The sequence below is a fragment of the Pelobates fuscus genome, chromosome 2, assembly GCF_036172605.1.
Source record: "Pelobates fuscus isolate aPelFus1 chromosome 2, aPelFus1.pri, whole genome shotgun sequence".
Taxonomy (NCBI): Eukaryota; Metazoa; Chordata; class Amphibia; order Anura; family Pelobatidae; genus Pelobates; species Pelobates fuscus.
In genome coordinates, this window is record NC_086318.1 from 230,617,684 (window position 1) to 230,627,991 (window position 10,308).

General features: G+C 35.5%; 1 protein-coding gene across 1 annotated transcript; it reads left to right on the forward strand.

Moving 5' to 3' along the window:
- Positions 1–7,141: 7,141 nt before the first annotated feature.
- TCF21 (transcription factor 21) lies at positions 7,142–10,074 on the forward strand. Its single transcript, XM_063441191.1, has 2 exons — positions 7,142–7,705; positions 9,657–10,074. The coding sequence occupies exons 1-2, from the start codon at positions 7,256–7,258 to the stop codon at positions 9,744–9,746; spliced, it is 540 nt and encodes a 179-aa protein (XP_063297261.1). The 5' UTR covers positions 7,142–7,255; the 3' UTR covers positions 9,747–10,074.
- Positions 10,075–10,308: the final 234 nt, after the last annotated feature.

A 10,308-nucleotide genomic window follows, 5' to 3' on the forward strand; every position in this document is an offset into this window, starting at 1 on the left:
CAGAGTAACGCAGATTCAGACACACCGATCAAAACATTCTGAGATTCAGACATACAGATTAATGCAGACAACCACACTTTCACAATAATATATCAATGTGAATGCTATTTTCAGCACCCTCCTCTTTGCTTACAATATTGCTACATGAGGGTGGCTTTCTTTTAGTCCAGAGGAGAGGAGATTGAGCTGTGCAGGTAGTGCAGTATCTCCCTCCCTTGTGCCTTTCACAGTGTGCTAGGAGGAAGTGATATGATAGGATATTACTTCCTGCATCCCAGCACTGCTTAGTAGCTGTGTAGGGCTAGAGGTGGAAGACTATGTAATAATTGACTCAGCAAACATTAGTACACATGGAAAGGGTGCTTCCAGCGCTTCATTAAGATGAAAAAAGAGGGAGGTGGGGCTCTAGTGGGCCCACTCTGTGCATGTAGCTGGATCTCCATAAACCATATGTTAATTCAGTGTTCCGTCAGATTCAATTTCCAATCAGAATGTTATGGGTAGGAGCTGTGTGGACTTTAACATTTTTACCTAAGTATTTTTTTTATAGAGCCCCTACCTGCTGACCATTGATGGGGCTCAGGTTGGACATTGATCTGCAAGTGGATCTGTGTTTGTGTATGTGGCTTTGAACATGTGGGCATGTGAGCATTTGTGTATGCAGATGCTTACTGTGTTTATATTTGTGCATGCGTGAGCATGTGAATGTGTGTGTGTGTGCGCGTTTGAGCATCTGTGAATGTATTTGTGAGCTCTTAGTGCACCCCACCCAGTGTTTCCACATGATTAACACCTTAAGGACACATGTCAGAAAAAATCCGTCATGATTCTCTTTTATTTCTGAAGTTGTGTCCTTAAGGGGTTAAAGCATATTTGACTGTTCAAGCATGTCTTGTGTGCATGTGAACATCTTTGTGTGTCACTTTGTTTGTGATTGTATGTGAGCATTTGTGTATGCGGATGCTTACTGTGTTTATATTTGTGCATGCGTGAGCATGTGTATGTGTGTGTGTGAGTTTGAGCATCTGTGTTTGTATTTGTGAGCTCTTAGTGCACCCCACCCAGTGTTTCCACATGATTAACACCTTAAGGACAAATGACAGAAAAATTCCGTCATGATTCTCTTTTATTTCTGAAGTTGTGTCCTTAAGGGGTTAAAGCATATTTGACTGTTCAAGCATGTCTTGTGTGCATGTGAACATCTTTGTGTGTCACTTTGTTTGTGATTGTACTAGGGTTTTTTGTACTAGGTTTTTTTTAAAGCATGTATTGGGGAAAAAGGTTGTTCCAAAAGTGTACAATGAAGGCTTAGTTTTACCTTACAAGAGGTGATAAAAGGAAAAGGTCGCTCTTTGCAAATTTGTCATGTTAATGGTAAAGGTAGGGCTGGCTCTGTAGTTCCACTGCCTTCCAAACACATAGTTAAGAGACATTAGATACATAATAAGCCTGAGGTAACAGCCTGGTTCCAACAAAACCAATGCCTTCAGAACTGTAGAAGAGAGAGGCAAATCATAGAACTTTTAACAAACTCTCCTTAATACAGAAAGATAAAGGTTAGGATCTACTAGTACCCAATGTAATCTGGGTACCCAGAGGTAACCTGCAATTGGTCCTCTGATAAAAATAAAACAAATTGTCAAGCTGGTACCCCAAGGGCCTCACATCACAAAGAAGGATCATATCAGCTTAATGTTTATTATCAGCATGACAATTAAATTAATGCCTAAAACCACTGTACAAGGCTCATCAGGATCCTCTTATATCTGAAAAGGCCTACTGGGTAAATTTCCCTTTTTCTCACCGAGTGTATGTTGGGTTGAGGGGTTGATATACAGTGAGTCGGTGTTTTGCCCTTTGCCCTTTCCCTCTATTCTTTGGCATGATAAGTGGGAGGGGTAATATTTGCATGATGTGTGAGGGCTTTGTTAAAGCAATCTGTCACTAGGTGATCAGGAATGTAGAAGCCACATAGTATTTTGGGAGAAATTTGGGAATTCAGGACCAGATAATTTGGCACAGATTTGGGAATGGAGTGTCAGATATGGCTACTTACATGTCTAGATGAATTAAATAAATCTTCATTTATTTTCTTTTTTTTTACCATTATTACTTATTTATTTTAATATGCTTAAGAACATTTCCATTAGAAGCTCAATGCCAGTCTTTTTCTGCTATCACCGTGATGAGAATTTTGATAGTGACTATCTACTCTACAAATCTGACAATGACTGTGATATATGTTAGTTAACACTTATTAAAGTCAATGTGACTGCGGTCAGTTCACATTTGCAATAGTCTATACAAATTCCCTGTACTCCCCAATACAGCCTATGGAAAGCAACACAACTGGAAAGAATTGACATTGGGCTGTTTTGTCTCCAAACATTCTTCAAAAGGCAGTTGACAAGTGATATCTTTGTAAGTAGTCCTAGTAGTTTACAAACTTTATCAAACCATGCTCAATACTGTCTGATTCTACAGTTAGCGGCCCTGTACAATAACACAGAATGTGTATATAATGATACTGGAAAATATATATCCATGAAAAAATATATATATACATATATATATATATATTTGGGTGGATAGGTACACCACTTAACAGGTGTTAGTCACTGAAAAATCATCTAGGTCAGCTTTACATTCACTTTGGATATTCTGGCCTTAAATTTAAATTCCCTTTGAATTCACTTGATGCCCAAATGTGTTATACATGGAAAATATACACATGTAAAATAGTATAAGCAATCTCTGGAGAAAAGAAAATATGAAAGGTTTAATAGAGGCATAAAAATACAATAATATATAAAGCAGTAATTAAATATACAACTCAATATTAACTAATATTGTGTAAATACATTGTGTGTATATTTTGTAATTTATGTATGCCTGTGCTATATCTATGAAAGAGAATAGTAAGGCGAGAGATAGTCAGAAAGTTTAAAGATATAAAGAAATAGGAAGGGGGGAACACAGGAAAGAGGAGGTAATGGGATGCAAATAAAGCAATATAGATAGAACAGAGAGAATAGATGAGTGGGGAAGGAATTGAGAATGAAGGATAGAAACACAAACTGTGCAGACTGGATCAGAAAAGGACTGAGAAATGAAATGCCTAATCTGATCATATCCCAATGCACACAGCTCCCCACCTGTGTAACCCTCACTCTGATAAGCAACTCCTCAGCTGGGACAGACAGACAGACAGACAGACAGAGACAGATACAGACAGATTGATTTCTTGTTCTCTGTAACTTTAGTATTAACTATGTCCTTTAATTTGGAATTATAAAATCTCAGTGTTTTATTATCCACAACTTAATTGATTATCTTATTGCTAATTTATGCAAATAGCTGTAATATATACGCAAAATTGCTCAGAGAGAGGCAGATTCAGGGCAGGATTGATGAGGAAAGGAAGTAGAGGCAGAATGTTTTGACATAGAAGGGGTAGGAACTTTGTAAGAATAATGAGATACAAGGAGATGGAGGGATGGATACATACATACATACTGACATACAGACATACATACATTCACGGATCAATAAGATAGATACAGGTGTCTCTCTATGATGTGCTACAGTTACCTCCTTAAAGGTGCAATTTGCTATACCATCCGTCTAATGTGCAGATGCTAAGGCTTCAATAGTTGATGCAGGAAGGTTTGCTGACTGTGAGGTTACTAAAGACAGTGAAAAGTTATCTGATGAATCCAAATAGACTGTGAAGTTAAAATAAGGTTAAGTTTACCAAAATCACTAGAAGAACCCATATATTCCTGAAGCCCCCATTACCAGCTATCCCTAGCCTGCTGTAGGAGAGTGTTCACACCCTGTTTTCTTACACAAACTCAATATTAGTTATTATGTCTTGAGCATACATAGTATACTTTATAAAATGTGTCTGCCTCATGCACCAACTAGCTCATTGGAAACCAGAGACAGAATTCAATTTCCCAACTTCTCTAAATATAGCTTGTCATAGGGAAATGGTCTATGTTATAAATGATTATTGTTATGAAATATCCCATAATGTGCCTGCATTAACTGTTTCTTTACTGGTGCCTTCACAATGAACCCAATGATGCACATATGAAAGTGGAGGTGGGACACAAAGATAGTAAACATTCTACAAGAAATCTTGTATTTACATTAGATGCTCAGGCAGAATAGGTCAGCCCTGTAATGCAACAGGGAGGCTGACAGATGATATATACTGGCATCTAGCATCAGCTATGCCCCAGTGTTATCTAAACACCCTTCTAGTTTATTACAGGGCTCAGAGCTACTATTTTATTTTACTTTTTCTATCTATTCTTACAGATATAAAATCCTGTTCTTACCATTGAGAGACTTTATACCTATTAAAAACAAACAAACAAACACAACTGATAAGTAATAAATAAGTTACAAATGTTAAGTATAATTTTAAAATGCCTTGCCTTGCCTGGATTCAACCCAGTTTTCCAAGTGTGGGAATATAGTCAATTGAGTTAAGTCTTTTAAAAAAAAATCTGCAAATTAAGAAGGTATTCATTAAGTAGTTAATATAAATACATATTAAACATTTTGAGAAACATGACTGGTATGGACATATTCTCTGACCCAGTTTTGATCACTGATTCGAAATTTTAGATATTCATTGTTGAGTGAATAATTATATTTATACATGCTATTTAGGGCTCTGTCCAGTAATAGGCTATTAACCCTGCAATGTACAAGTCGGTTGTGAATTTGTTGTTTAGTAAATAGACCCCTTTACTGCACTTTCTAGATTAAACAAAAGAAGCCTATAGTTTCACCAGGACAGCCTCACAGAAATCCAAACATCTTGAACCAGCATTCAATACTCAGGGAAAAGGATTCGTGCAATTTAATGACGTGCTTAACGTTGTTACATTGTTAATTTGTTAAATATATTTTTTTCTACTAATTCATGTTAATATTGTATCTGTGGTATGCTTGCAGGCAGACAACCTTGCAGGTTAGGTGTTACAAATAGAAATGATTTGTGTTCCACACTGGTTAGTTATTGATTTCAATCTGTGAGGGACAATTTGCCAACAGCCACAAAGAAGCTAGAATTGTTCCTTAAGCATTTACCTAGAGCATAGCCATATGGCAAATAGTGAGATGGATCTTAAATAAAGCAAATGGCACGAAATGAAATTACTAAACAGTTATGCAAATAAAATACACATTTTAAATGTTTTCTTTATTTCAAAAACGTCTTATATTTCCAATAGAACAAACAAATGGAATGACAGACAGACAGATAGATAGATAGATAGATAGATAGATAGATAGATAGATAGATAGATAGATAGATAGATAGATAGATAGATAGATAAACATAGTGATTACATAAATATATCTACAATTTTTTTTTAATCTTAAAAAAAACTTTTTTTGCCGTGACATAGAAATCACAATGTTTTAATGAACTTATCAACTATTCTCCTCGTTCCTCATTACAGTCTAGAAATTATCTTTTGAAGTCAGCCTATCTGTATGTATGGGCATAAAAGTAAAAAAATATATATATATAGTGATTAAAAGAATCTGTCGGATAATTATTTCTTAAAGAAAAATTAGACAGAAAGACAAACAGACTCACAGAGTTCCTTAATTATGGAACAGATTTCAACAGGAAACCAATTAAAAATAATCAAATGAAAACCGAATTGATTGTTCAGACTGTATTAAATTACATAGTTTGCTACAACTGTAAAAAATGTATACAAAAAAACAATGTAGTTATTTTACCTGGAACTTTAATAGTATGTATTACTAAATGTGCATAAGCAGTTATTGCATTAAATGTGTGTACTTACATTGCATGGTTTATCTACTAAATAGTGAATTCAGCTAAATTGAGAACCGACTGGCACACTATAGACTAAACAGCCTGTAAGGTACAATCGCCACCCTAGAAGAGACTCATATTTGTTTTTACAACACTGCTATTTTATCCTACATTTTAGGATTTGTTTTTACAACTCACTACTTAGTGAATAAACTATTGATTCTTACCAGATCTGGCTATGGAACGATCTATTTTAGGCAGGCACACATACACACGTCCCAAAGCCTATTGTATAATGTGGAAAGGACAGGAGAGAGGGCAGTATCTCCAAATACAGCCTCACAGGACCTCTGGCAATACATTGATTTAAGATCCAACCTTGCTGTGTGGCTGGGGTATTTCAGTAAGGGGTGATTGAATAATAGGGATTATTCCTTTAACTTCATGGAGAAAATACTGTTTACTGACATATATCTGTAAATAATGTTTTAAAATAAAATTGTTAATTTGTATACATACGAAAATCTACCAAATAAATAGTATTGATCGATTTCTCACAAAAGAGATGTCCCATTGGAAATCTTGCATTCTGTTGTTAGAGGCGAGGAATGGAGATTTTACCCCTGAGTCTGAGGATCCACCGCAGTGACAAGTGAGATTGTTATTTTGGACTAAGTCAAATTGTAATGGGGTTAGATGGCCTCTGACCTCAGCTAAGGAGTGCAATCCTTCAAATATCCTGCGAGATAGCAGCCATGGCAGACCTGGACTCATTGTGCAGCAAAGAGAGAGAAATAAACAAACTTCAGTGCGAAGTTCATCCCTGCATAACAAACAAGAGCTGAAAATAATTAATTAAACCACTACAAAAAAAAAAAAATATTTAAGGAAGAATAAGAAAAAAATGTGTCCTGGTCTATTGGTTTTATGTAAAGCCTCTTATCTATATCAACGTAAGTGAAAATTACTGATAAACTGATCCATTTTGATAGTGACTGTGTAATGTAACATTTCAGATCCAGTGATTTACAAGATACAGACTAGTAATTTGCTACATGTATATACTTTATTGTACACCGTGTGAATTATGCATGTGTTCATTCAATTTCATTTTATTCATACACACATACACATATAAACACATACAAAACACATACAACATGCATTAGGTGATGATTATCAGTGGGTGGGGGCTATAAGTTCTGAAAATGCATCTTCTTCAAAGTGTCTCCTCCCTTTCATGATTTGGCTCAGCCTCTCCCCGCCCTCCATCCAATAAATAAATTACTACTGTCCACATGAAATTCCTCAGCTCTCTTCTTTAGACAAACACTTGCAACAGGCGTGTCCAGTCTATTGCTAAGCAAACACATCCCCTTTATACAGCATTAATTCACACCTTGATCCCACAAGGAGAGGAGCAGCTAGCGGGCCCCACCATACACCATGTCTACTGGTTCTCTCAGTGATGTGGAGGACTTCCAGGAGGTGGAAATGGTGGGCTGTGATGGCATGAAACTGGATTCCAGCAAAGAGTTTGGCATTTCTAATGACAGTAACGAGGAAAGCTCTGTTTGTGATAACGAGTCTCCCAAGAAAGGCAGAGGGCAAGCAGGAAAAAGGAGGAAAAACCCCAATAAGAAGAGTCCATTGAGTGGAGTCAACGGTGAGGGGAAACAGGTCCAGAGGAACGCAGCCAATGCCAGGGAGAGGGCAAGGATGAGGGTGCTCAGCAAAGCCTTCTCCAGACTCAAGACCACCCTGCCCTGGGTTCCTCCGGACACAAAACTGTCTAAACTAGACACCCTTAGACTGGCATCCAGTTATATAGCTCATCTGAGGCAAATTCTGGCCAATGACAAGTATGAAAATGGCTACATCCACCCTGTCAATCTGGTAAGTGTCCTCACTGGGCAAATAGACATTTACTAAACTCAATCCAGGAGAAATGGAATAATCAGCTTGCTTTCATAATAGTGGAATGTACTCAAAGTATTTAAAACTGAACTCACTTAGCGGTCCTGGTGGTGGGTTCCAATTTAGGAGATATGCTTGTGAACTACAATTCCCATGATGCTCAGCCAGCGGCCCAAGGCATTAGCTCCCACACTGTGCTGTGATAGATATTGCTGGGCTGCATGAATAGTTTCTTTCGTTTACTGATTCCTAATCGAATGATTGTATCATTTATAGTTTGCAACATTGTCTCGTGTGCTTATTAAAAATTGAGAAGAGTGTGTGTGTTTGTGTTGTAGCCTAAGTTTGTTTGTGTATTATCCGTGTGTGCTTTCTGTTGTGTGTGTGTTTTATCCAGATGTGCATGTGTCTGTGTGTCTTACACTAGTGTGTGTGTGTGTTTGTGTGTGTTTTATCCTAATATGAGTGTGTGTGTTTTATCATTTGTGTAACTGCTTGTATGTTAGCCTCACATGTGTACGCTTTATCATAGTATGTGTGTAGGTGTGTTATATCCTAATGTGTCACATTCTGAAGAACTACAGTCTCAGTCATATTTCATGTTATCTACTCTTGCAGTAAATAATGGATCTGGCTGTGGGGTTGTTGGAAGAATGCCTGTACCAGGATGATATCTGTTCGCTTGGAACTAGTTAAACGTCTTATTTTAAACAATTATAGTCACTAATTGAAACGTCAGGTGTTATTGTAATTTAAAAGTAAGAAATGGATCCTGTTAAACGCATTGATATCCTAAATTTTATTCTGGTTCAAACCAAGGGCACAAATGACTCACATGACATAATTATACATTAAAGCATTTATTTATGTTTTCATTTTCCTTATTTTTCGTTTTTATCTGGCTATAATGTAAAACAGACTAGGCTATGTATGAAGTTAATAGAGCTAAACTAACACACAGATTTATTAAACTTCCATACAATTAATGCAGTATTATACGAGATTATTATAATTTTATTTGTTTTATACAATAAAACAAATGTAAACGTCATCATAATAACATTGCTCTGCAAAGTGTAAATAAGTACATTTTATATGTGTTTTTTAAAGAAGAAAATTAAGTGGACAATGAATCATTATGTTAATCTTTTGGTATATGACTAATCCTGCTATGTCAAGCATTCGAATCCCACACAGTTTTTATTATTTTAACAACTACTACCCCCTATTCCCTTCTGAATGTGTGTATATATTTATATAAGAGGATTATATCTATATGTGTATGGTTAAGGTATGTGTTTGTATATTGGGCTAATTTGAAAACAAGTTTTGGAAATTAACAAATACTGCTGCTTGGGGAAAACAATTCTGCAAGTCAACTAGATTTCCAATTTGGCTAAATAGGCCTAAACTTGCATTTTGCACAAATTAACTACTTAGTGAATAAATCCCACCATTATGGTATATAAATATGTACTATAATAATTATGCTATCAATATTAATTCACATTTTAAATACAATAATAATCTTAACATATTACAATATTTATTTCATTGATATATTTGAAAATTAAAACATAAGATACACACCATTTCAGGGTCATTCAGTAAAGTGTCAATTGTCTGGAAATGAATTGAAAATGAATTACATATTTTAGGCTATAATAGTCGATTCGGGAAAATTCTCCAAGTCAGCAATGTTTTCATATCGGCTATTCTGGCCTTAAATTTAAATATTTACTTTGAGTACACCTTAAATCCTGATATGCATAACACTGAAAATGTTTCCTTTCTGGGAGTAAAATAAGAAATTAAAAAAATAAATGTATACGATTTTCACATTTCATTTACTTATAATTTGTTGATTGTTTTGTAATTTTTGCATGATATGCAGACATGACTGATTTTATTTCCTGTGTCTTCTTGGCAGACGTGGCCCTTTATGGTTGCTGGCAAACCAGAAAACGACCTAAAAGAAGTAGTGGGTACTGGGCGCCTATGTGGGAGCACAGCATCTTGACCCGATAGAACTGTATGGAAAACTGTGTCTGACAACAAATGCACATCAACCAAAACATGCAAGGACAATCAGACTGCTTCAAAGGAGAGGACCAAATGTATATATGAGTTTTGTATCATTACAAAAACAATTATTTCTATTTAAGTGTATGGCTTTGTGCAGTGTGTGTTGCTCTGAGTCTGGCTGGCCCAAGCACTCCAGTAAGCCTCTGCAATTTTGTACAATACTTTGTTCCACGTGGAGAAGTCTAGAAAGATGGCTTTGAGAGTCACTTCTAGAATTAACTCTCATTTGAGATATATAAATTTATATATATTATGAAAATATATATTTTTTTTTCTTCAGACAGTTTTTAGATATTTCTGTGAATAAATCTTTGATTATATATTTTGAAATATATTCTCTGTTTCTTTGAAAGATCATAATAAATTATTATTAATAATAATAATTATTATTATTATTAGAATTATTCGTTAAGCTTAAGTTTGGTTGGTTTTGTCACGGTGAACACTGAAACAATTTTTAAAAAAAAATAACTAGTCCATTTTGATAAATATTTCAT